Raw genomic sequence first — 27,548 nt, forward strand, 5'->3', positions numbered from 1 at the left:
GCAATGTTAACGTAACATGATTTTTAGAGATCTCAAGCAATCAGGTACATCTTACCAGATTTTCTGAATACAACAGATAGATCTCACTTTCAAGCAAATGAAACCATTTAAAATATACCAGGAAAAGAGCCGGACATGGTGGCCTACACTTGTAATCCCAATGAATCATGAAGCTGAGGTAGGCAGATCACTTGAGCCCAGGAGTTCAAGGCTATAATAAGCTCTGATCATATCATTGCCTTCTAGCCTGGGCAACAGAGCAAGACCCCTACTCTAAATAAATAAATAAAATATATCAGAAATGTTCTCTATTTAAAGAAGCACTGCACCAGAGTGTCTGGCTAATGACAAGTCCTTTGTGAAGGGAATACCCTTCTCCCCAATTTTTTGGTGGCTTCAGATTTGCTTGGTACAGTAAAAGGTAATTAACCAAAACACTCAGAGTTTGCAGAAGTTCTTCCAGATTTCATTTTTACAAGTGGAATGTTCACTTAAGGGAAAAAAAATTCCTTTACGTTTCCCTCAAAATCAGGCAATTTCCCTCAAAAACAGGAGTCTACTTTCCCATCTTAGGAAGGCTAGAGCAAGGCATGCAGTCTTCTTGGTGAGCTTCTTGGTGATCTGGCTTGACGGGGCCACGGGGCACCCACTCTCAGTGTCTAGGACTAGAGAGGGAGACAGCACAGGTAGAGACGAGGAGGAGTCTGCCCGTTTCGTTGTAGAATCTCCTGGAAGTGGGTGACAAAAGAAAGAGAGCCGTTAATAAAAGATTCTGATCAGCTGCCTCAATTAGTTAGGGCTTTCCTGCATCCTTCATTCCCAAATGGGCTTCTCACATTTCTCTTTGTTACCTTAAGGACTTGGAACACGGGCGGGAGCGGTGGCTCACGCCTGTAATCTCAGCACTTTGGGAAGCCGAGGTGAGCGGATCACTTGAGGTCAGGAGTTCCAGACCAGCCTGGCCAACATGGTGAAACCCCTGTCTCTACAAAATTACAAAAATTAGCCAGGCATGGTGGTGTGTGCCTGTAATCCCAGCTACTCAGGAGGCTGAGGCAGGAGAATTGCTTAAACCCTGGAGGCTGAGGTTGTGGTGAGCCAAGATCACACCACTGCACTCCAGCCTGGGCGACAGAGCGAGACTTTTGTCTCAAAAAGCAAACAAACAAAAAAAAAGACTTGGAACAAAGTTTTCTAAGACATAGCCTGCAAATCTCTCTCTTACTTCCTCCAAAAAGTACCTGATTTTGTCTACCAAGGATTCAACACTGTTTTGTCCGGTTAAGAGCACCTGTCTCATGGACCATTAAAAAACCAAACTAGAAATATCTTTGCACAGTGAGTAAAAGCCCACACTCTGTTGAAGAACTACTGTAAACAGGCACTCACCAGGAACTATAGGAGATATAAGGGAGTAAGAAAGGCTCTGACTTCTTTTTGTTGCGACACAAACCAGGGACAAATCACAGACTCTGATGGCCGGGGTTCCAATACTGCGTTTGAGTCCCAGTTCATCCCGTAGCCACTGAGTATTTGGGTCCTCGCTTACTTCCCTGTAATATGGTGATAAAAATAACACCGACTCATGGGGTGCTTGGGAGAATTAAATGAGATAACCCCATAAAGCAGTTACAGTGGTGGGTGACACATGGTAAGCGTTCAGCAAGTGTTGTCTGAGTGTATGAGAAATGTACTCATGCAGGAAGCCGCTAACACCAGGAGATGCCTTACCAGTGAGGTCACGTGATGCCTAATACGCACAGCCAAATGAATAGTAGGGAGGGTCTATTTGCTGTAGGAGAATAGGGTGTGAGTGTTACTGGGGGCACCAGGACCAACTGGGCTAGCTTCCAGAGTGTCTGAAGCATCCATCACCCACATGGCTGGTTTGACCTACAGCCCACCCAGGGATGAATGTGGACCAGCCTGAACCTCAGGGCACTTGGGCTTTCTGTTCCCCAAAAGAACTTGGAGTTTTATGGGTGTGGGGGATGGTTGGTCAGGAAGGAATTCACAGAGTGGAGTCACTGGCGCCAGGGGCTCAAAGATGGACAGCATTCCCAAAGGTTAGGGGCAGAGGTAATCAAGAGACCGGCTTAAGGGCGGCCCACCTCCTCTTTCTAGAGGCCCCCTCCATGGTCACCTCTTCCAGGGTTGAACATTACGCGCTGTTGGGAATGGCTTTCTCTTTCTCCCTGACATCCCCTAGCTGCTGCACAAACAGAAACCTACTTTTGCTTGCCTGACTCTTGGGAGAGCTGCTACCTACATCCCCTCTCCTACAGAGAAGCCCTTCTCAGAGCTGACGACTGAGGTCCTGCCAGCCCTTCCCTCGGTCTTTCTCCTCCCCCGAGGACCATGATCGGCTGGTCTCCTGGAAGCCGCGACTCGCCTTTCTGCACAGCCCAGCACAGGGGAGCCAGCCCTCCAGTGGGCTTTGAGGTCTCCCCTGGCGGGGGCCCAGGCTTGTGGCTGCTGTGTAGTCGCTCTCTCCACCGCCTCCACCCTCCAGGGCTGCCGGGGACGCAGCCGCCACTGGCACTCCTTCCCAGTTCAGCTCTGAGACTTTATTCTCAGGACCCTGGCATTCCACTCTGGGCCATCACAGGGGATTTCAAGTGAAAAACAAAACAAAACAAAAACTGAGGAGTGTCTTCCTCGGTAAAACAGAAGCCCAGCTCTGTCACTTACTAGCTGGGTGACCTGGGAAAATTACATGACCTTTCTGTGCTTCAGTTTCCCAATCTATTAAACAAGGATAATAGTAATCTCTATTGTGCTTGTTTTGAGGAGTGAGTGAGTGAGCGGATATAACGGACACATTTAAAACAGTGCCCTTTACAGCATTAGGGAACTATTGGATGTTGTTAGTTAATAGCAGTTAAGGGTGCAGGGTACTGAATTAGGCAGACAGTGGAGACATCAATTAATCTCTCTGAGCTTCAGTTTCTTCTTAAAATGAGGATAATGACAGTACCTACCCATTAGACTGTGGGACGACCAAATAAGGTGATACATGCTGGTGGTTTTATGTGAACGATTTGGCACAGTCCTTGGCATGTAGTAAACCAGAAAAAGGCTTACACCTTTAAAAAAGAGAGAGAGAGAGAGACAGGGAGGGAGGGAGGAAAAAAGGAGGACAGAGAGGGAGGGAGGGAGAAAGAAAGAAAAAGAGGGAGACAGAAAAGGGGAGAAAATCAAAAGACGGAAGAAAGGAAGGAAGGAAGGAAAAAAGGAGGGAAGGGAGGGGGGGAGGAAGAAAACCCTGGCTGAGAAAATAATGACCAAACTCATTAGAGATCTAAGACATGCAACCCAGCCTCCAAAATGCAGCTGGCTACCAGTTTCTCCAGACTGCAGCCTCCTCCAGAGTAGTCTCCACGCTGGGTTATCCTTAGGCCCTCTTACTGTTGTTCCTGATCTGGGGTCTTGCACATCAGAGCCACCAAAGTAAACAAGCGTTGGAAGAGCAGCGTGTTTAAACATGTCTACTTAACCCCCAGGAAAACAGGGAGGAAAAACAATCCTTTTAGAAGTTTCCTCTACTTGTTCAACACACAGGGCTCTACCACCTAAGAGGTGGCTGTGTGGGGGTGGCACAGATGGCATGAACCAGCCACAGGGCTGTTGAGGGTAGTAGTGAGTGCCCAGGCTTTGGCTTTTGAGAGATTGTGGCTCAAGTCTTGATTCTGCCCCTTTCTGGTTGCAGGATTTGGGCAAGTTTCTTAATCTTTCTTAGCCTCAGTTTGCTTTGTTATAAAATGGAAATTTTAAGACTTACCTCATTAAGGAGTTCTGAGAATCAAAGGCATTATTTGTAAGATACAGTGTCTGGTACAGGTGAGTGCTTCATAAATTTGGGCTATCATCAACCCTGGATTTCCCAAACCCCTGAAGACAGCAGGGCATTCTGTACATGAAGTTTTAGGGAAAATCTTGTGCCTTCTTAATTTCTTTGGTTGTGGAGCAGGAGGAGAGGGATATGGTCATGACCTGAGCCCCTGGAATGCTTCTGCCCAGCATCACTGACATATGCCCACCCTGCTTTGGGGTCATTTTCCTCCTCTGGTTGCAACTGTCTTTCCCCTCACCACCAACACCCCCTCCTCTGCAGAGACGGTGAACACTCTGGCATTGTTCCTTCCAGCCAATGGCTTCTCTCTGGCCTGTGATTGGTACCCCCCGAGATTCCAGCGCAATCCAGGCATCCCAGCTATGTCAGCGTGACTCAAATTGTGTGTGCCTGACATCCACATGGCCCCGTAGAAGGCCGGCTCCAGCAAGAGGGTATTTGGAACGCTGCTGAACGTTTGATGGCTGTCAAGTTATCTTTTTGGGGTGAGGCCATTAAAGTTGCATCTGATGTTTCATGGAACAAACCAAGACAAACTGCACGTTGAAATCCATGAGACAAGGGGAAGATTTTTACAGATGAAGGCGCAACGGCAGCTAAAGTTAGGTGGGGTTTTTTCCCCTCAAAACTTTGTAGTTTTTCTTCCACGTGGCTATTTCAAAGCAGAAGCAATCCCCAAAAGTGAAGCCTAGAGGCTGCCATGTAACAGGTTCAGGGAGAGCTGGAGCTGCTGGGGAACCTGAAAAGAACATGGATCTGTCTCTCCACTCTCATCATCCCAACCAGAGCCGTCTGCTCCATCCCTGAATTCTCTACCCAACCTTCCTCACATACCCGAAGAAACATCCTTTTCTGTGCAAACCTAAATTCCTCCTGGGTGCTTTTTAGAGCATGCCCCCAGCCCCCTCCATTCTCATGCTATTCGAAAGTGACCAAGGAGCCAGTCACTCCACCCAATTCCCGGCCCTCTGGGCACACTGTGCACCTTCCCATTGTTGTTCCTGGGCTTTGTCACTTTTGTCCCGAGCACCCTACCTTTCCACCTCTGCCCCTGTTCATCCAAGCAGATGGTCCAAGAACATCAGATGGTCAACTAACAGGCACACTGCCAAGCAACGACATGATAAGAAAGATTAGCAGACCAAGCGTCAGAGCCCTCTGACCCTTGAACCCGGGACTCAAGCACACCTCCTCCAGGCAGCCTTCTCAGGCATCCCCTCAACAGAGCCCCTCAGTCTCCCTCTTCCTGCACTCCCTTAACCTTTAGCTGACCCCCATCTCCCTAAGTAAAAGCGATGTGTGTGTCTGTTCCCCTCCAGACTGTAAGGCTGTTGAAGGTGGAGACCTTGAGATGCTCATTCTCATTCTTGGACCACTTAATTGATAGAATCAAGACTTCAGGATCTCTTTCCTTCCACTGGCACTCGAATGCATAAAAGAGCAAGTGCAACAGTGCTGACGGCACATGATGTATAAAAGCAAACGACTGGTGAGGCGGCCCCAAATGCCCATTCATTGTGGGAAGTCGTAAAATGATGGCATATCCTTGCTATTGAAAAGCGTTCTGCATTTACATTGAATGAAGTCAATCTACATGTACAGACATGGAAAGATTCCAAGAGATTATTCTTAGCTGAGAAAAGTCAAGTCACGGAACAATAGGTGTGGCACGATCCTATTTAGATTTTTAGACTGTTGTGTTTCAGAAAGAAAGCCGTAAAGATCTCTCTGATGTGACTGGGAAAATAGTGAGTTATCTGAAAATGTTGGGAAAGTGGGAAGTCATAAAAAGTGAATCATACATGCCATAAACATTTTACTTAAAGTTGAGGTACATTTGTTTCTTGACAGCAGTTCAAGGTTTTTTAGTATGGGTCTTCTGATTAGAGCTGTACCCCATCTTTCATGTGTAAGCCATACACGGAATGCACGATCTAAGACTTCTAATTTCATTTTCTTTAAAGTAGAATGAGAAAAAAGTTGTGGATACAGTAATTTCAGTGCAGCATCCTAAATTATGCTATGTAGAGGCCGCGTAATCTACGTAGGTAATATCACTGTTGAGCATAAATGTCCAATCTGCGACACAAGGCATTAATAATATACCCACAGGTAACTGATAGGAAAACAGATGATCCTGTGTGTACAATGCCTGGTGCTCAATAAGGGTGAGCTAATCTATTAAGTATTTTATTTTCTTCTCATTATAGACAGTAAGAAGACAAAGCAGCAGCAGGCCATCACCCTATCTGGGACTCTGGCCACCTCCTGTTTCTGCTTTAAGATGCTCAAAGTCTGGGCCGGGCACAGTGGCTCACAGCTGTAATCCCAGCACTTTGGGAGCATGAGGCAGGTGGATCACAAGGTCAGGAGTTCAAGACCAGCCTGGCCAACATGGTGAAACCCCATCTTTACTATAAATACAAAAATTAGCCAGGAGTGGTGGTGCATGCCTGTAGCCCTAGCTTCTTGGGAGGCTGAGGCAGGAGAATGGCTTGAACCTGGGAGGCGGAGGTTGCAGTGAGCTGAGATCACACCACTGCCCTCCAGCCTGGTGACAGAGCAAGACTTCGTCTCAAAAAAAAAAAATAATAAAATAAATGCTCAAAGTTTGGGCCAGGCACAGTGGCTCACGGCTATAATCCCAGCACTTTGGGAGCCCGAGGTGGTCAGATCACCTGAGGTCAGGAGTTTGAGATCAGCCTGGCCAACATAGTGAAACCCTGTCTCCACTAAAAACACAAAAATTGGCCGGGCGCAGTGGCCAACACCTATAATCCCAGTACTTTGGGAGGCCTAGGTGGGTGGATCATGAGGTCAAGAGATCGAGACCATCCTGGTCAACAAGGTGAAACCCCGTCTCTACTAAAAATACAAAAATTAGCTGGGCATGGCGGTGCGCGCCTGTAGTCCCAGCTACTCAGGAGGCTGAGGTAGGAGAACTGCTCGAACCCAGGAGGCAGAGGTTGCGGAGAGACGAGATCGCGCCATTGCACTCCAGCCTGGGTAACAAGAGGGAAACTCCATCTCAAAAAAACAACAAAAACAAAAAAACCCACAAAAATTAGCCAGGCATAGTAGTGCATGCCTGCAGTCCCAGCTGCTTGGGAGGCTGAGGCAGGAGAATGGTTTGAACCTGGGAGGCGAAGGTTGCAGTGAGCCGAGATTGCCCCACTGCATTCCAGCTTAGGTGACAGAGTGAAACTCTGTCTCAAAAAAAAAAAAAAAAAAATGCTCCAAGTCCACAGATATGAAAGGGAAATGAATACCTGAAAGAAAGTGTGAATGGACAAGAACCTGCTACGTGCCAGATCTGTACTAGGTGGAACAGCAACATACTACTCAGGAAGTTCGTTTTTGTTCCAAAGGACATTATGATCTAACGACGAAGGTTTGATATACATGGGAAGATGACAAGAATAATAATGTACAATATCAACGAGGATATTGAGGGTATTTTCAGTTGCAGATGATTCAGGAAACTAACAAATCAGCTTAAATACCAATTTATTTTTTGAAACAGGATTTCATATGTTGCCTAGGCTGGAGTGCAGGAGCTCTTCCTGATCATAGTGCACTATCCCTTCAAATTCCTGGCCGTAGGCAATCCTCCTGCCTCAGCCTCCTGAGTAGCTGGGACTACAGGTGCACACCACCCCACCTGACTTAAAAGTATGCATTTTTATTTCTTTTTTTAGAGACAGGCTGTTGCCCAGGCTGGACTCAAACTCCTGAGCTCCAGTGATCCTCCTACCTCAGCCTCTTGAGTGGCTGGGACTACCGGCAACTATAGGCATACACCACTGTACTTGGCTCTCCAAATGTTTAATTGGCTCAACCAATGAAAATTCCAGAGGTCAATGGGATTTCAGGAGATATCTGATCAAGCCTCTGGTTCTAGTTCCTTTGCTTTTCTCAGTTCTTTCTTACTGCATGTGTCAGCTTTGTCCCCAAGCCGACTTTCCTCTAGTTAAAAAAAAAAGAAAGAAAGAAAAGGAAAAAAGAAAAAGCTCTTGCAATTCCAAGCCTCATGCCTGAGACCACATCATCTGCAGTCCTGCAAGCCACTCTAAACTAGTCAAGTTCATGTACCCAATACTGACTCAATCACTCTGCAAGATGAATGAGATTATGTTGATCATCTTGGGCCAATCAGGGATTAGCCCAAACTCTGGTGAAAGAGTCAATTTATTGTTTGCTTCTTTCATGTGTCAGGCACAATGCTATTTGTCTTTACATGGATTATCACATTTATCCTCGGAACAACCCTATAAAGTAAGTGCTACTGGCAGTCCCAGTTTATAGCTGAAGAAACGGAGGCCCAGAGAGGCTAAGTAACTTTTCTGTGGTTGCACAGCCAATAAGTGGTAGAGCCAGGATTCATACTTTGGCGCTCTGTCTCCAGTCCCCCACATTCATAACCACTAGACCATAGAGTCTGCCGAGGGACAAGTTCCACGGTGATGCCAGATGTGCAGTGCAAACATCACTCTCTGGGTAAATTGGGAGCGGGAGCACTTGGCCTGGTGTGATAATGACAGGTTAGGGCTTGAGCTAGGTCTTAAGCAAGGGTGGGAAAGTAAGATCAAGTGAACTTTCAGAGATGGGAATCATATAGCAGAAATAACAAACACAGTGGGATCAGACAGACTGTCAGGTTTGCTGCTTATAGCTGAGTGAACTTCTCCAAATGACTAACTTCTCTGAGCTCACAGGTGAGATAAGAAGCCATGAGAGTGAATCAAAGACCCATGGGAAAATCTAAAGTGAGAAGTGGGCTGAGGATATGATCCTGGAAACCCTGAGCAGGACCAGTGAAAGTCAAGTCGTATGGGAAAATGGAAAGTCCCTTGGAAGGGTAAAGAGGAGGTAGACACATACAAAGGTTCCCTACAGCAGCGAATCTAAAGAAATTATTCTAATCTCCCTTACCATTTCCTGCCAGCCCAAGAAACAAGAAGGAGAAAGAGAAAGATGGAGCCGAACCCGTCTCTACTAAAAATACAAAAAATTAGCTGGGCATGGTGGCGCGTGCCTGTAATCCCAGCTACTCGGGAGGCTGAGGCAGGAGAATTGCCTGAACCCAGAAGGCGGAGGTTGCAGTGAGCCAAGATCACGCCATTGCACTCCAGCCTGGGTAACAAGAGCGAAACTCTGTTTCAAAAAAAAAGATGAAACTTCAGGCACTGTAAAACTATACTAATAAAGATATCTCTTTACAATCACCCAATTCTGGAGCTGGATAGGACAACGGACAGCCTGCTGATTCTACAGATAAGAAAGGAGACACGTTTTGAACGCTTATATAAAGAGGCATATAGGTAAAGTGCCTTGCGCAGCGCCTCATAAACAGCAGGTACTCAATAGACCATGTAAAATATTATCGGTGAATAATAATAGTTATTATTTTCTGAAGTGACGTATCCAAGGCCTCGGAAGTTGACTAGTGAGCAAAAAATATAAGAATCCATGCCTTGTAATGTCTAGTGCAGTTCCTTCATTACTCTGAGCTTTTTTCTCCTATGAAGGATGCCAGCTACCACTGAAAGGGAGAAGAAAGAGCAACCTAAAGTAGGAAAAACTATCAAAGAAGGAAAATGTTGGAATAAGCACTGAACAAGTAGTCTGGAAACCAAGATTATGAATCTTGGTCTGCCATTAACTGGCTCAATGATTTAACCAGCTCAGGCCCCAGTTTACTCATCTATGAAAGTTGAGATTTGAATAAGAGCATCTTGGTTTCCCTCTAACTCTGAAATTCTATGAAAGTAGGTTCCTCTCTTAACATTGCAGTAGCCTTCTTTATAAAAGATATAAATACATTCTGGGAATTAATATATAGGGGCAAGGTCACATAAAAAATTGAAAGTAAGAAAAGGCATGAGAGTTGGCTTCAAATATCTGAAAAACCCTCTAGTCACATATGTGTTAGATATATGTGTGTGAGGCTCTAGAATCCAGGAGTAGAAGCAACAGGGAGGTAAGTTTCTGCTCAATACAAAACAGATTTTTTTCCATGTGCTTTGGAGCTCTGCTATTAGGTGCATATATGTTCACAATTGTTAGGTCTTCAGATGGACTGATCCATTTATCATTATAAAACATTCTTTTTGTCTCTAGTAACAATTTGTGTCTTAAAGTCTATTTTGTCTGGTATTTGTATGGCAACTCCAGCTCTCTTTTAGTTATTATTTTCATAGTATGTATTTTTTCAATCTTTAAGCTTGCTTTTTAATTTAAAGTGTGTCTCTTACAGATAGCATATAGTTGGATCGTATTTTCTTTATTCTCTCCCTTTCAATTGAAGTGTTTAATCTATTTACATTTAATGTAATTATCTATTAGGTAGAATTTATGTTTGCCATTCCGCTATTTGTTCCCTATATGTAGCATGTCTTTTCTGCTGTTCTGTTCCTCTGTTACTGTCTTCTTTTGTGTTAAATGTCTATTATCTAGTATGACATGTAGATTCTTTTGTTACATTTCCTATAATTTCAAAATTGTTTTCTTAGTGGGTGCTCTGGGGATTACAATTAACACTTTAATTTTAAACAATCTAGTTTGGATGAATGCCAGCTTAATTCCAGCACTATGTAAAAACTTTACTCCAAGACAGCATAGCTCACTCCCCTCCCGTGTTGTTATTGTCATAACTATTACACCTTTATATATTATAAGCCCATCAACACTTTTTAAATTATTGCTTTATGTAGTTGTCTTTTAATCAGAGAGAGAAAAACTATTACAAAAATAGAAAAATTACATTCATATTGTCTTATATATTTACCTATGTTTTTACATTTACCAGTGTTTTCTATGTATTTGTGTGGATTTGAGTTACTGTCTAGAATCATTTCATTTAAACCACAAGAACTCCCTAGTATTTCTTGTAGGATGAGTCTAGTAGCAATGAAATCTGTTTGTTCTTAAATCTGGAAATACCTTAATTGTGCCTTCGTTTTTGAAGAATAATTTTGCCAGATACAAAATTCTTGGTTGACTTTTTTCTTTCGGCGCTTTGAACATTGATAGCCCACTACCTTCTAGCCTCGATGGTTTCTGATGAGAAGTCATCTGTTTAACTTACTGAGGATCCCTTGTATGTGAAGAGCTGTTTTTTTCTTGCTGTTTTCAAGTTTTCTCTCTTTCTTTAGAAAGTTTGCCTATGATGTGTCTAGCTGAGACTCTGAGTTTAATCTACTTGGAGTTTGATGAGCTTCTTGTATGTGTAATGTTTTAAATAAACTTGGGATTTTTCCACCATCGTTTCTTTAAATATTCTTTCTGCACTTTTTTTCTCTCCTCTTCCTGACACTCCAATTATGTTGGTAGGCTTGATGGTTTCCCTCAGGTCTCTAAGACTTTGGTCATTTTTCTTCATTATTTCTTTCTCTCTGTATCTTAGACTGGATTGATCTAGCTTCAAGTTAGGTAATTCTTCTGCTAGTTCAAATCTGCTATTGAGCCCCCAACTAGTGAATTTTTTATTTTAGTTATTTGATTTCAGAATTTCTACTTGGTTCTTTAAAGAATTTCATCCTCTTTACTGACATGCTCTGTCTTATACTTTAATTCTTTAGAGATGATTTCACTTAGTGCTTTGAACATATTTATATTTATAATAGCTAATTTAAAATATATATCTAGTAAGTGCAACATTTGGGCTGCCTCAGGTACAGTTTCAATTGATTGCTTTTTCCCCTATGCATAGGCCATACTTCCCTGCTTCTTTGCGTGCCTCATAATTTTTTATTGAAAACCGGACATTTTAAATAATACAAGTTAGCAACTCTGGAAATCAAAATCTCTCAACATCTTGCTGAATTTATTGTTGCTGTTGTTTACACAGTTATTTTCCTGGACTAGTTCTATAAAGTCTGTATTTTTGGTCATTCATGTGCAACCACTAAATTCTGTGTTCAATTTACTTCATGGTCAGCTAATGACTAGACAGAGATTTCTTTAAATGCTTGAAACCAATAAATTTCCCAGCGTGTGCTGAGGGACTCTGTATCTATTGGAACATGCCTTTAACAACCTGGCGGGAAGCTTAAAGTTCTGTCTTCACTGTCACTTTCTACCTGCACAGAGCCTCCAGGTCAGCTGGTGATGAAAGAGTAGCACCTTCTCAGGTCTTTCTTTGGCATGCGCAGAGCTGTAGCTGCACATGTGGTCTTCTAGATTCTCAAGAATATGTCAGAGCTTTTCAAAGTCTCTTATGGAGATCACATTCCCCTATTTTTTTTCCTTTTTCTAGTCAGCCTCTTCGTAGCACCAACTGGTATCACCACCTCAGGTAGTTGAAAGATAAGTTCAAAAGTGACTTTGAAAAAGCAGAGAAATTTGAGAAGGTGAGAAGACAGATGCAAACCCACCTAGGGACTCTAAACTCACAGGTCCAGTGAAAAACAAGGTACATGATCCAAACACCCAAAGTAGGGAGCATCATCAAAGCAAAAGTGAGCAATGACCTGATGTCATTCATAGGACAGAATTCATTTGTGAAACAGTAAGTGAAGAAAAATATTATCAGAAAAAAACAGAAAGAATGAGAAAATTGTAACAACACTGTTTAAAGGAGAAGAATCCACGCAAAGTCTTAACCTCTGTAGTTTTAGTCGTGAGGAGCACTAATTTAGTCCCAGCTCTGTCATTGACAGGCTATGTGATCCTGGGTACACATGAGCTGCTGTCCCTCTCTGATCTGGAGTTTTTTTCAGGAAGCGATGTTTCCTAAATCTTAGTTATTTACATACAACCTTCCTGATTTTAAAAATCTGTATCTGGGCCGGGTGCGGTGGCTCACGCCTGTAATCCCAGCACTTTGGGAGGCCGAGGCGGGTGGATCACGAGGTCAAGAGATGGAGACCATCCTGGTCAACATGGTGAAACCCCGTCTCTACTAAAAATACAAAAAATCAGCTGGGCATGGTGGCGCGTGCCTGTAATCCCAGCTACTCAGGAGGGTGAGGCAGGAGAATTGCCTGAACCCAGGAGGCGGAGGTTGCGGTGAGCCGAGATCGCGCCATTGCACTCCAGCCTGGGTAACAAGAGCGAAACTCCATCTCAATAAAAAAAAGTGAATTCTCAGGAAATCTGATGGTTTTATAAGCATCTGGCATTTCCCCTGCTTGCGCTTCTCTCTCCTGCTGCCATGTGAAGAAGGTCCTTGCTTCCCGTTTACCTTCCACTATGATTGTAAGTCTCCTGAGGCCTCTTCAGCCATGTGGAACTGTGAATCAATTAAACCTCTTTTCTTTATAAATCACCTAGGCTCGGTATGTCTTTATACCAGTGCAAAAATGAACTAATACATTCTTCCTCACTTTGGGAAACATTGGATTGGATGCCTAAGGTTCTTTGTACTTCTGGGAGTCTGTGGATGAGAGTTCCCTGTGCCTCCTACTCAAGTTGGAAGGTTACTTCCTAATACCTGTCAGTGAGGATGAGGTAATCTGGAGTTCAAAATAGACTGGTTTGAGATTATAGCATGTTGGCCACAGCCATTGAGTGACGGATCCACGGTGAAGTGAAGAAGTAAAAAAAAAACCCCAGAGACGAGATCTGGTACAGAAATTCCCATACCTTCACACAATACATGACATGCATTAATAATTCCACAGACCCCCTAGGAGTAAATTGGTTCTGAAAGAACATAACACAATAGACTTTAACAGTCATTTAAAAAACCCACTTAGCTTTGTTTTAGTGCTTACTATGCCAGAGCACAGAATTAAACATCCTATAAACATTTACTGATTACAATCACTCTGCTTGGCATGTATTATTATTCCCATTTTACCGATGAGGAAACCAAGGCTCAGAACAAATAAATGACTCTTCAGTCCTCTTATGACATCCTAAGGAGTTGCCACAGGCACTTTACCTGATTCCTGAAGTCAAACCCACTGTGTAGGGATGGCTTGCAGAGGAAGCTCATTGTATAAACAGAAATCTGTCTTCTTTTTTGAGACAGTATCGCTCTGTCACCCAGGCTGGAGTGCAGTGGCATGTTCTCAGCTCACTGCTAACTTCACCTCCTAGTTTAAGTGATTCTCCTGCCTCAGCCTCCCAAGTAGCTGGGACAACAGGCATGCACTACCACGTCCAGATAATTTTTGTATTTTTAGTAGGGACGGGGTTTCACCATGTTGGCCAGCTTGGTCCCAAAGTTCTGACCTCAAGTGATCTGCCTGCCTAGGCCTCCCAAAGTGCTGGGATTACAGGTGTGAGCCACCATATCAGGCCCAGAAATCTGTCTTCTAATGTTTAATCAGTGGTACTAGTTTTGTTCTTTGGGGCCACAGAACACAGATGAGGTAAAATGATCCCTCATTTAGTTCACCCGATTTACAGATGAGAAAATGGGAGTGCAACTTGGAGTTTCAGTAATGAGATCAGCTTCCAGAAGAAAAGGTAACTATTTTATCTTTCCTCTCTGGACCAGTATCCCCAGTGGTACTGGAGGATGCTTGCTCCTGGAGCCTGGGGTCAAGAATGCAAAGATGGCCGTCATGTCCTATTGTGTTCTGCTTAACGGCCTTGACAGTGTGCAGGTTTCTGAAGTAGCCACACATTAAGAAGAATATGACACTTTAAGACGGGTATCAGTGAACTAGTCGGGATCCAGAGGAGGGCAGTCTGCTGGTGGTCTGATGTCCAGTTGAACAGCTAAAGGGAAAAGGTAATCCAGTCTAAGGGATGGAAGATGAAGAGATGGAGCTTTCAAGTATCTGAACAGCTGTCAGTATAAGTGAGGGAGGCTTGTTCTGCCTCATTTCAGTGGCTGGAGACAGCACTTAAGGGGAAAAATTGCCAGGAAGTAGGAAGTTTGGGCCACTATCTAGCTGTGTGACCTTTAGTAAATCATTTGACTAAATAGGCTCCTCCATGATAGATGGGACTATGACCTCAGAGACCCATGAAGGTTCCCTACAAGCCCAAGATGCTGTGATCTTGTTCAAGTCTTACCCCAGGTTACACAGCTTGTGGCAGAGTGGGGACTAGAACACCCCTCTCCTAACCCCAAATCCGGCACTCTCCCCATGTCATATACCGTGATTTTTAAAAATTATATAGAACGTTGCTTAAAACCTATCCCAGGTATAATCATTTATTAATTACTGTGAGTTTCTCCTTAGTAGCCACACCTTAAAAAAGAAACATGTGTCTACAAACATAACATTTGCAAAGCAAATAATTTGCATCTAAGCGGACTTCACTGGAGTGCCTGTAACCTCAATGAATGACATTTCTCCCATGTTCAAAGCAATGAAAAGTGAGGGAGAAAGGTGGGATACAGCAGAAGGCTTTACTTGCTTGTTTCTGGTTATCAAGACCTGCCAGGAAAGAAAAAGAGATGTCTTGTCCAAAGACTGCAACTCCATGAAATTTGCTTAATTCCCTTTTCACTAAAGGAGCAACCTGATGCTCCATGAGTTCTGGGTAGCTCAGAATGAGCCTTGTTTAAAGAGGGTCACCAAGGCCATGAACTGTCACCTGAAGAAGGATCTCCAGTTAGTGTCCATTCCAAACCACGTCTATATGTGCTCTGATGGGGGCTCTGTTTGAGTTGAAGGAATAAGCTGTAGGTTAGTGCTCGGATTTCTTTAAGCACCCCAGAACAGTGTTATATTCCATATATTCTTATATTCTATGTATTTTTGAAGATTACCATTCTATTAACTTAGGACAAAGAAAATGGTATTTTCCCTCAGCTGACAATGTACCAAGTGCTTATCTATATGAGGAACTAAATGTTAAAAGCTCCAACTCTTGATAGATTAATTCTCCCAGATTCCTAGGAAGTGAGAACAGACCTAAACCCATAATTTAAGAATCCTTACTTAAAACATAAAATATATAATAAATTGATTCCTATTTTGATGGTTACAATAAAGTCATTAAGATTTTAGAGATTCCAAGCTGAAAGGGAACCTAATGATCATTTACTACAGCCAGTTAGTTTTGTAGCTGAGAAACTCAATCTTGGAAACACACAAGCTATCCCCAAGGTCACAGTGCTAGTTAGTGGCAGAGGAGGAACGAGGAAAAGAGTACAGTTGGCCTTCTCTATCCATGGGTTCCATATCCACAGATACACCCAAGCATGGATCAAAAATATTCAGAGAAAAAAAACACAGTAAAAAAATAACAATACAACAATGAGAAGTAATACAAATAGAACACCACGGCATACCTGCTTCCACAGCATTTACATCGTATTAGGTACTCTAAGTAATTTAGAGATATTTTAAAGTGTATGGGAGGAGTGCGTAGGCTATATGCAAATATTATATCATTTTATATCAGAAATTTTTACATCCTGGATTTTGGTGGTGGGGGGGGGAGTCTTTGAACCAATATCCCCACGGACGCAGAGGGATGACCGTAGTCTGACTGCTAGGCTAGAGCTGTTTCACCAACATGATGCTAATAAAAAGGACTGTATTTTCTGCATCAATTCTAGGAGACAGTCAGGCTAATAATCGGAGGTCGATATTCTGCTCTCAATGTCTGGGTGTCCCAGGACAAGAAAATGAGCTATTGTGACCTCAAATTCCCTAGCCAAAGGAGTGAAACACTAATCAATGCCTTGTCAGATACAGGGAGGGGTCGTTCAGACGAGAAACAGATGCTGTGGGAAATACAGCTACTCAAAGAAAGGAATGCTCTCAGAATGATGGACCAAGGAAACGGCTCTATCTTTGGCTACTTTAAAAGGACTGAGTCCCAAATACGTGACATGTGAATCAGACATCCAACCAACTTGTTCCCATAGATCATAAACAAATTAAGAATATAATTATTAAAATCACGATGCAATCCAAGTAATAGTTACTTGACTAGACTGAGTTTTAAAGAGAAGATAAATTTCCACCTCCCTAGTTTAAGATGGGTTGTGTAAGGTGGATAAAATAGCATATTTAATTCTATAACTTTCGTTCTATGTTTTTTTTTAAAAACATCTACTTATCTGGGATATTGTTTCCCAGGCTTAATCACTAGACAATGTGCTTTTCAGGGACAGGAACTGTATGATTCAACTCTCCTTCCTGCCTACCTTCCAAAACACTGTCTTTTAAAAAAAATTTTGATTTAATTAATTTATTTTTATATATATTTTTAATTGTAGTTTAGATTCTGGGGTACATGTGCAGGCCATTCCGGGTTGTTGCATACGTACATACATGGCAATGTGGTCTGCTGCGTCCATCCCCCTGTCACCTATATCTGGCATTTCTCCCCATGTTATCCCTCCCCAACCTCCCTACCCCCCATGTCCCTCCCCTCCAAAACACTGTCTATGTCTACTGTATCCCCAACATCTAGCACAGTGTTTGGTACGTGGTAATAACTCCATTTTAATCAAATAAAAGAACGGATAAATTGCAAAACCCAAAGGCACTCTTCAAAGCACAAAAATCTCAGCACATTTAACTCTTCCATTAAAACCACTTAAATTCTACCTTACAGTTCGGAATCATACCCCTGACATGTTCTGATGTATCTATACACAGACCTGTGATGTTATCAGTTTAACACATATGTGATCTCTCAGCATGAATAACCTTAATGAATACTATATAGAGTTTCAGTCTCAAACTTGCAGACACAGAAGGCATATTCTATGACTGGCCAAAATGGCATGAGGTCCTACAGTCCATTCCGCTGGCTCCAAGTGAGACTGCATCTAATCTGTGGTTGAGAACGATGCTTTCCTGAATCTGAAATATTTCCGCTGAATGAAACACACAGTCTGCCTAAAGTCTTAAATGTCTAAATGGAAGGTCAGTCTTTGATTTCTTGAGGTAAGTATGGTTTTCATCCCAAGTGTAGCAAATTTCACTGGCGTTCCATTACCGACTTACTTAAATCATTTGCTAGATGACATAAAATTGCTGGTAATTACACTACAAAGAGTAATTATATGAAGTTTTCTTGTACAAAAGCAAGTAAATTTGAGCCTTATTCACTATTCTGTTAGGGAAATTTTAAATTAAATATGCCATTTTATTTAAAAAGAGAAACATTAGAAGACTATATAGTCAGAAGAAGGTAGGGGGAAGAAAAGGTTGCAAGTCACTAGTTTACTGGAACTACACAATGAGGATCTTGTGCTGCTACTTGAAACAACTAAATTTCCTCGGTTTAAATGATTTCAGTGAGACCCCCACACAAAATGGCCTGCACAGCCCTAATCCATGATCTAGGCTTCCCTTGCTCAAAATATTTTTTTAAAATAATGGTTCACGATCCTGAAATAATCGGTGGCCATGGGATGCCAGATGTGAGACATTTCATCTGAAACCTTATGTAAACTAACCCAAACCATTTGCTTAAGAATATCTTCCTTGACACCAGGAAAGAGTTTTGGTCCTGGGTTTGCATTTGCCCAAAGGACCGACTGGCTGCTCTAAAAATGGAAACATATGTGGGCACGATGAAGGAAAGGCTTTGGAAATTAGGCAAAGGAATTTTCTTGTTCCTTTTTAATCCTCTTTTTTTTTGCTTCCCCTAGGCAATAGATATACTAAATTTTGGTGACTTTTTATTTTCAAAAGCACAAAATTAAATGTCTTTGGTGTTACTTCTCAGAACAATAACCTAACTTTGGCATCCATAATTTTTTAAAAATAATTTTATGACAATGTTTAAAGGAATAAAGTGAACTTCCCCCCCACATACTCATCAAAAGAATAAGGAAGATAATTTTTGTTATTATCATCATAATGATTATTATTACCAATGAAGCTTGAAGGAACTCACCTCTACACATCACAAAGAAATAATTATTTGGTTTATAACTGATGAGACAATAATGAAAGTATGATTTGAGATAGCTAAGAGCAGAAATAAATTTGGATTTTTTTGCTCTAATTTCACCTTCCACATAAACCCCTTTGCTCTAGATTTGTGCTTTTGAGTTGTTTGCATGATGCATAGGTACAGACTTTGTTTCAAGTTCATGTAAAAGCAGATGCTCTTATTTAAGGCTGAGCAAAGAGGAAATGCACTCCTCATAGGCTTCCACATTCAACCTACCTTAGATTGTCTAGCACACTTATACAAACTGCCTATTTTCGGTCAATTCTAAAATGGAACATATCTCTCCAGAGGTATATGTTTTGAAGATTATAAAACTTTAAAATCAACCTGTTTCACATTTCAAAACTCATTCCTCTTAATGCCAACAAAAGAACAAGAAAATGATTTTAGAAAAATTGTAAATCTGCCTCCTGAAATTTGCCACAAGGAAAAGAAAAAAAAAAGCCTCAAGAAGAGAACTATTTCTCCATTTTTTTTATTCATTTGTTTTTTAAAGTTTGGAAAATATAAATTTAGCATGTTACGGAATTATGTTATAAACTGTACTAACAGATACTAGTGATTCTTAAGTTTAAAGATTGAAAATTAAAATATAAAATATTTATTAGAAATACTTCATATTGCTTCAATTGGCTGTAACTGATACACAGCTGAATAAAACCATGAAATCAAAAGAATATTTAATCACATGGTGAAAATAGACATTTTTAAGGGGAATGAATGTTTGAATTTGAACAAAATTAAAGTGTTTAGAAAACAAATAAAATTGACCATTGTTCAAAAACAAATTCTGGTGGGGACAGTCTTGACATTTTACAAATAATTTATCTCTCTGAAGTGCTTAACTTAACCTCCACTACTTACATGTCTGAAATGAAGCTAAAGTAAAATGTAAAGGACACTTTGTCTTTTTAGTTTTTTAAACACTTCCTTTGGCTCCCTCCTTTTATTTCTTTTAATAATTTATTCTATTTTTTCTACCTTTGTGTAGACAAATCAAGTGTCCATCAAAGCAGGCACCAAAAAGCAAGCCCTCTTAAATACAGTTCACTAGGGCTGAGCATGACAGTAATTACTGACATTTTTATTAATTATAGCTCATTTTATCCCCCAGAAGAAACAAAACCAAGTCTCTTGGGTCAGACCAGCAATCATAAAACGAAAAAGAAATAAATAATAAGTTAAAAATAGAAGGAATATGTTAAAAAGAAGGAAAAAGTACTGTTCATAACCAAACTGTGTCACCTTAAAAAAAAAAAACATTTCCACACTTAATATCTGCTTCAGACATAAAGCTTTTCTCCTACTTTAGAAACAAATAATTCTACTTCAAATCCACATTTTCTGAGAAGCCCCTAGCTTTCTGCATCTGATTACTACAACAGCCCTTTACCTCAAAGAGCTAAAAGCCAGTTCACAGTATTTCTCTTCCAAACATCCCCACTGACGCTCCTTGTAGATTTCAGCATAAACTCAGAACTGTCACCGTGGGTTTAGAAAATAATGACACATTTCAGCTATAACCCCCTAGATTGAAAGATTAAAGGAACTTTGCCCAAATTTAGGGGAAATGAAGGTGCGTGGGCTCACTCTGCAGCTACAGTTTTCAGCCCTTGCAGTTTAGATGGTTCTCCATGAGTACAGATGCCACGAGGGTATCCAGCGAGTGGGAAGGGAGTCGCCCTTACACGTTTTCCCATCGGTTTGTAAGAACTGTTTTGAAAAGGGTATTTCTAGACCGATTTGGTCCAAATGCAGCAAATGTATCCGATATCGTTCACAATGCATGCACGAGACATCTTACACGTAATAGCCATCGTACTAACCAACCCAGCTGATACTGAGATGGTTAATGGGGCGGGGAAGCAGGGAGGAATATGTCGTGCGTGAAAAACCCCCGGTGTAAAAGTCAATGCAGAACTCACTCCCCGAGGAACCGAAAAAGACATGCAAGACTCTCTAACTGGAGAGAGGATACAAAATCAAGTGGCGGGGTCGCGACCAGCGATCGCGATATTCAGTCTGATCTCAGTACCCAGCGGAACTGGACCACAACCCAAAGAAAAGAGCTTTTTCCGGAGCAAAGAGCCGCCCCGAATTCAAAGTTAAATTAAAAAAAAAAAGTAAACTGCTTAGGGGTGAAGACGGCGGGGGGCGGGGAGGGAGGAGGGTCGCGGCGCTGGCTCCCTGGCCCGCTGTAAGGCGGTCTCCGCCGCGCTGCCGGCGGCCCGGACCCTGCCCTGCGCGGCGCCCACCGCAAGGGTGCCAGACCCGCTGCGCCGCCGCTGCCGCGCGCTCCCCGCCGCGGCCCCCTCCCCCGCCGCTTCCTCTCTCTCTCCCAGCCCCTTCCCCCACGTGTAGATGACGTCAAAATTCCGCGAAAAAGCCGCGTGGTGGCTCCCCGAGCGGAGGCGCGATTCCGCCGCCCAGCGGCCCCCTCCCGGGGGCTCCTGCAGGGGGGAGAAGGGCGGAGGCGGCGGGTTCCTTCTCCTCCCGGGACGCTGGGCACCCCCCCGACGCCAGCAGCCGGACGCCCCCCGCCCCAAAGCTTATTGGAAAATTCACTTTTGTAAAGCAAATGTATTTCCAGAGCTATTTTCGGCCGCGTGAGGCGTGTCCTAAGCTGAATCAGACAGGAAGAGGGGGAAGTTCGGGTCTTTAATTTTTTTTTTTTCCTCCTAAGGGAGGGGAGTGAGACGCTAGGTGGCTGACAGACGGCAGGCGCTCTCCTTCTTAACCCTCGCTTCTCGCATCTGCCGCCTCAAGAATCCAGCCCGGTCCGAGCCGAAATTCGCCTAAAGGAGTGCGGATGCACAGACCGGGCGGACTCTGCCCCTCTCCAGAGCGCAGCGCCCCAGCGCCCCAGGGGTCTGCTACCCGAGGGTCCCGGAAGCGAGTTCACACCTGCAATCGCACTGCGATCCCCACCCATCCTCCTCCCCGGTGATCTCCGCTTCCCGACGTTTCCCTCTTCTAGCCCGCATTTTTCTACTTTGCCTGTACCCACTCCTTCCTCTTGATGTGCCTCCTACTTGTCTCCTCGCATTTTGCCAGTTGGGTTTTCGGTTTTGATTGACCATCATTTGATTCTCTACGGAGAATCACAAACGCAGCTCTACTCTTTGGGGGAACCGAGGGGAAGGCATGGCTTCCATTCCTGAGTCTGAACTCAATCACTCTTCGTTCCCCACCCGGCCTAAACGCCCCTGCGCGGAGGCTGCGGGACTCGAACTCGCGCTGCTCTCAGGCCTCGAGCCGACCGCAATCACCTGGCTGGCAGACAGGCATCCGCCAGGTGAGCTTGGGAGTAAGTGTGCTTAGTGCTGCAAGCTCCTGCGGAAATGTGCCTATAAACACCCAACACCCAACACCCTGCTGCACCCTCCACCTCCAGGCTTTGTACACTTTCCAACCGAAACTCCAAAACGCAAGTAGAGGGTGGGGAGCCGGCCGGAAAGGGAATAAAAGTCCAATAAAACTGGCGTTCACTGAAGTTTATCACCAGTCCTACATGGGATATGTATTTTTTTCCGTGAACGGTGAAAAGGAGATAAGGAAGAACCAACATTCTATACACCCTCCTCGCGGCCCCCCACCCTCCCGCCAAGGTGATCAGTTTGTACTTCAAAGCCAGAACACAGACGCTTGGGCTTTTTCTCTAAACCAAAGTCTACACTGAAAGAAAATGTGCACTTTCGCCCAGAAGGCAACATGCCTTTTCCCGCGTACTAGGTGGAGTTCATTTTAACAAGAAATTAAGGTTTTAACCCATGGCTGGAGTGGCGACCAAAAGGGAAAACTAAGTTTCCAGTCCAAGTTTCCTAGAGACATTCCTGCCAACCTCCGCACCCTCTCACGCCCCACCCCACCCCACGTGTGAGAGAGTGTCTGAAACACCACCGGGGATTGGATTCGATGGCGAGGTTCACGCTCTAAACAGTCCATAATCGGAAGGGGAAGTGGACAGGGGATCTTCAACAGACAAGCCTGCCACGCGGGAAGCGCCCGAACTTGCGGGTCTCCAAGAATGCAGAAACCGCCGGGAAGGGGGAGCATCCGGCCGCGACCCTCTCTGCCCCTCCCCTTCGCCGCCCCCCTCCCCGCTGGAATTTCTCTGTAAAGCAAGACGGGTGGGGGGAAGGGGCGAGACGGCCCTAGGCTCCCTCCCGAGACCTGAGGACTCGCCACCCAGACATTCTCCTCTTGGTGGGCAAGGCCCCGGGACGACCACCCGCTTCTTCCTCACCCCTCCCCCCACTTCGGGAGACCCAGAACTGGAGATGCCTTCCTTGTGGGAGGGGGGTGCGGCGGGGGGGACAGAAGAGATCCTGCTCCCAGAGCTATCGAGTGATGTCCAGAGGCTGGGATCCCCGGCGGCCTCTGTCCTTGCCTGTCGGGTTAGATTTATACTTTAAAAATACCTCCCGCGCTCCCTCCTTTTCTCCCCTCTCCACGCAACAACTTTCTTTGATCGGCTCAAAGGTGGCTTCGGTGAAATTGGAGTAATTCCCTTATGGGGGTCTTAAAATGTAAGTGAATGTATTTACCAGGGGTGACTCAAAAGCTTAAGTCGGGAAGTCCAAGGTGACTAAAATCAATAGGTGATTGTTCGGGACCGACTGTGTGCGGGTGAACACCGTACTCGGCCCGGGTGTCATCCGCGGCGCTGGACTGTTTCATTTTGAGTTTGCAACTTGGGTTTTTCAGCGAGCTTTTTTCTTCCCGAAAGCTAATGGCTTCCACAGCAATTAGACATTTTCTTCGCCCGCCCCTTCCCTCCCCTTTCTTTACATATAGGAGATGGGATACTCATTCCCGCTGCTATTGATAAGGTCGGAGGTGGCCGGGCCTTTCCCGAGCTTTAGCCCGCCCCAGCGCCAGCTCTCCCTCCGCCCTCCCTTGGCTTCCTTTTGATGTAGCGGGGAACGCGTCCTACCAAAAAAAAAAAAAAAAAAGTAATCTGCCCGGTAACAATCAGCGCGCAGTAGCAGGAGCCCCAGAGCTATTGGCTATGCAAATAGAGGGAGGGGAGACGGCGCCCCAAACTCTTACCCTTTTAAAGCGATATCCCCCTCCTGCCCCCTACACCTTCCGCCCCACCCTCGTTTAAAGAGGCTGGCTTCGGGGCCTGAGTTAATCGCTTGCACCTCTGGTTTCTTCGCTCCCCTCCTCCGCCTTGCAGGGAACCTAGTGTACCGCTCACCAGCCTGCGCCCCACCCCGCCTTGCTGGCTCTCCGCGCCCCTGCCCGGGCCCCCTCTCCCGATGAGGGAGGTGCACGGTCGGCCTCGGTGTGCCCAGAGGGCTCGAGCCACGCCATGCCCGCTGCACGTGCCAGCTCGGCCAGCACAACGGGGCGCTGGGCTCTCTTCTTTCTCCTGGAGTGAAAGGGCAGGGTGGGGGTTGGGGGTGACCGGAGGAAGGAGGTGTGGAAGCGCCAGCAGATCAATCTCCTGTAAAGACAGCCTTGACTGGAGGATGCGTTAGAGCACGTGTCAGGGCCGACGGTGCTGGCGGCGACTTCACCGCAATCCGCTCCCAGGGAGAAAGCCTGGCGAGAGAGGCGCGAACCCGGAGGGGTCGGCGAGGATGCGGGCGAAGGACCGAGGGTGGTGGCCTTATGCCTCCAGGGAAAGGAAGGGGTGGTGGTGTTTGCGCAGGGGAAGCGAGAGGGAGCCAGACCTAATCCCTCTCTCGCCCCCCTCCCCCTCCCGGGCCATTTCCTAGAAAGCTGTATCGGTGTGGCCACGCTCGGCGCAGACACCTCGGGCGGCTTGTCAGCAGATGCAGGGGCGAGGAAGCGGGTTTTTCTTGCGTGGCCGCTGGCCGCGGAGGAACCGCTGGGAACCGTGCCCCCGGCCTGCAGCGGCCCTGGGCGCTATACCGCTTCGCCCCAGGGCGCTCCTAGGGCCCCCAGGAACACGACGGTTTCTGCTCGTGAAGCACACTCTGTCCCTCCAGAGAAGCATCCCCCTTCCTTCCTAACACCCACCCCTCCCTCTTCTTCCTCTCCACACACTGCTGGGAGGGGGGGCGGCAGAAGGGACGACGTTCTGTTCCCTTTAATCGGGGCTTTTGAAACAGCTTCGAAGTTATCAGGAACATGAACTTCAGGGACGTGACCTTTATCTCTGGGTATGCGAGGTTACTATTTTCTAAAATCACCCCCTTTCTTATTTTTCACTCAAGGGATCTATTTCTAAATTGTCTGAGCTCACCCCATCTTCAAGTAATCTACCCTACATGCCTGGATCTTGAATACAAGGGCAGGAGAATTAAGATCCGTTTTGAAGGAGCCAAAGTTGGAGGGTCGTATTTTGGCGCGCTACACCCACAGAATGAGCGAAATTAGAGGGCAGAAATAGGAATCAGTAGTTTGTTGTGGGTTGCCCTGTCCGGGGCCCCTGGCACGCAGGGCTGGAGGAGGGAGAAGGGTTGGGGGGGCGGGAGACGGCGTTTGAAGTTAGGTCGGGGCAGCTGCTGTTCTCCTTAATAGCGAGAGGGGAAAAGGAGGGAGGGAGGGAGAGATTGAAAGGAGGAGGGGCGAGCCAGGAGGGGAGGGAAGGGGAGGAGGAACCAGAGCGGGGAGCGTGGGGAGAGGGAGGAGAGCTAACTGCCTAGCCAGCTTGCGTCACCGCCTCAGAGCGGAGAAGAGCGAGCTGGGGAGAGCAAGACCAGTTTGAAGGGGAGGACCGGTGCGAGTGAGGCAGACCCCGAGGCTCTGCTTGCCCACCGCCCAATCCTCGCCCCTCTTCTGCTCCACCTTCTCTCTCTGCGCTCACTTCTTCCCCGAACCCCCTTATTCAGCCAAAGGAAGGAGATCGGGGGAACCCTTTCCCTTCCCCTTCCAAAAAACAAAAAACACATTTCCAGTCCGCAGAAAGTAGGGGAGAGAAGGGTCGCCGGGCTGGCCATGGAGCTACTGTGCTGCGAGGTGGACCCGATCCGCAGGGCCGTGCGGGACCGCAACCTGCTACAGGACGACCGCGTCCTGCAGAACCTGCTCACCATCGAGGAGCGCTACCTTCCGCAATGCTCCTACTTCAAGTGCGTGCAAAAAGACATCCAGCCCTACATGCGCAGGATGGTGGCCACCTGGATGCTGGAGGTAGGTCTGCGGGCGGCGCTCTCTAGGAGCCAGGACCGCTCCGTGACTCTCGGCCCCCCGGCAGGAGCCCTAAACCTGGAAGAGGGCAGTCCCCGCGCCGGCCTCCCGGCTCCTGTGCGGGAGGTTACCGCGCGCCTTTTGGCGAGACGCGTGGCTTTATTACTCTTCCTCTCCAGATTAACTCGGGAAGGAGAGGCGGGAGGAAAATCTGGGGAAGAAATGAGGCTGTCCTGGGCGGGGGTGGGGGAGCATCCCGCGCGCGTGTGCCTGCATGTGGCTGCCTCTTCTTCCCACCCCCACCCCTCCACCCCCGCCCCGAGACCTGTGTTTTGCGAAGCCGCCGCGGCTGCTTTCGCTGCGGCCAGGAAGGGAGTCGGGGCCAGAAACTGGGACCCCGAGTAGAAAGGCAGCCCCCTCAAAAGGCCAAAGCACATTCGTCTTGGCCTCTGGTCCCTGCATGTGGTCGCAACTCCGCGCTGGCACTTCAGGGGGGAGGTGGAGGGAGGAGGCAGAAGGAGAGAAACGGGGAATTCTGGAGCCCCGAAACTTACAGGGAAGAAACGTGTGTTTCTGGGGAACCTAAAGAACCACGTCTTGCCCCTCACTCCAAGTCTTTGCCCAGCGAGCCGTGTGCCCACGTATGCACAGCTCTGGACCTGCCGTGGTTTCGCCATGTTGCTTTGCAAACTCCCGTTGGAAAGGCTGGGAAACGTCGCCAGCTTACCCTTGCACCCCATTATCCCGGCCACCCCGCTTTGAATCGTGCCCTCTCCCCCACCCCCCCACCTCGCGAAGGTTACTTACAGTTTGGCTTTCCAGCTTCCTCTGTGCGGAGATTTGGGTGGGGTAGGAAGGGGGGGAGGGTGTGTGTGTAGGGGGTATATCGGGTCACTCCTAAAGGAGAAGTCGGAGCCCCCATCTTCCTTAAAGGGCTCTCTGCTCCCGTCTGTCCCCCAGCTCGTCACCACGTTCCCTAGTTTCTGTCCTTGTGGGCCGCAGCCGGACACTCCCGCCGCGGCGCTCACCCCTTTAAGTTTCCTCCCGGGATCTAAAGCCCCAGGGGTCGGAATACAGACCTTTCTGGCACCCGAAACTTACGTTTCGGGAAGCCTGATTCCTCTTTGGGGTTTTCACGCCAAAAGGGCTTTTCTAGGATATTTCCTCGATTTTTAATTATTTTTTGAAACTGTCCCCCCCCTGCTCCGACTCCAGCTGCCGAGGCTGCGGCGCTCTTCCTCCTCTCCTCCCTCCCCCTCTCTTCCCCACCTCTCCCCACCCGCCCCCCCAATAGCGGCCCCTGGGCCGCAGGGACCCCCCCGGACATTTTTTTCAATTGTCGGGAATGATAGAGGAGGATCTGAGGATCCCGATGAGACCAAGAAGTGGACCCTCGGAGCCTCCAGAATATTTTTATTGATTTTTTGAAAAGATGACGAAATCCAAAAAAGAGTGAGTGAGTTTAGAGTGCGCGAAGGAGTAGCCAAAGGGAGCGTCGCGGAGCTGCCGCGGCTGCTGCGCACTTCCCCGACTCCCCGTTTTGGAGCTGTAGTTCACCCCCTTCTATAGGCTCCCTGGGAATGCCAAAGCCAGAATGGGCTATTCTAATGCACCCCAGTTTCCTCATCTTTGTTCTTTATTCTTATCACACATTCTACTCCCCTCCCCCCCCCACAAAAAATTAAAATTTTTTGTTTCCATACATTATGCATTTTTATTCTTTTTCTCTTTTGCTGATGCTGTGCTCTCCACCCCCGCCCCC

At 46.1% G+C, this 27,548-nt stretch overlaps 1 protein-coding gene and 1 long non-coding RNA gene across 2 annotated transcripts in view; one reads left to right on the forward strand and one right to left on the reverse strand.

The window, feature by feature from the left end:
- Positions 1 to 450: 450 nt before the first annotated feature.
- LOC103795147 (uncharacterized) lies at positions 451 to 27,030 on the reverse strand. The gene is made up of 3 exons (XR_013522574.1): positions 26,594 to 27,030; positions 1,390 to 1,553; positions 451 to 728 (listed from the first exon to the last, which is right to left on the reverse strand). It is a non-coding gene; the product is annotated as an uncharacterized LOC103795147 (long non-coding RNA).
- Positions 25,323 to 27,548, forward strand: part of CCND2 (cyclin D2) — a 32,003-nt gene continuing 29,777 nt past the window's right edge. The window contains exon 1 of the mRNA XM_009003440.5: positions 25,323 to 25,789. Coding sequence (XP_009001688.1) covers positions 25,595 to 25,789 — 195 coding nt within the window. The 5' untranslated portion in view covers positions 25,323 to 25,594. The remainder of the gene's footprint in view (positions 25,790 to 27,548) is intronic.

This window comes from Callithrix jacchus, chromosome 9, assembly GCF_049354715.1.
Source record: "Callithrix jacchus isolate 240 chromosome 9, calJac240_pri, whole genome shotgun sequence".
Taxonomy (NCBI): Eukaryota; Metazoa; Chordata; class Mammalia; order Primates; family Cebidae; genus Callithrix; species Callithrix jacchus.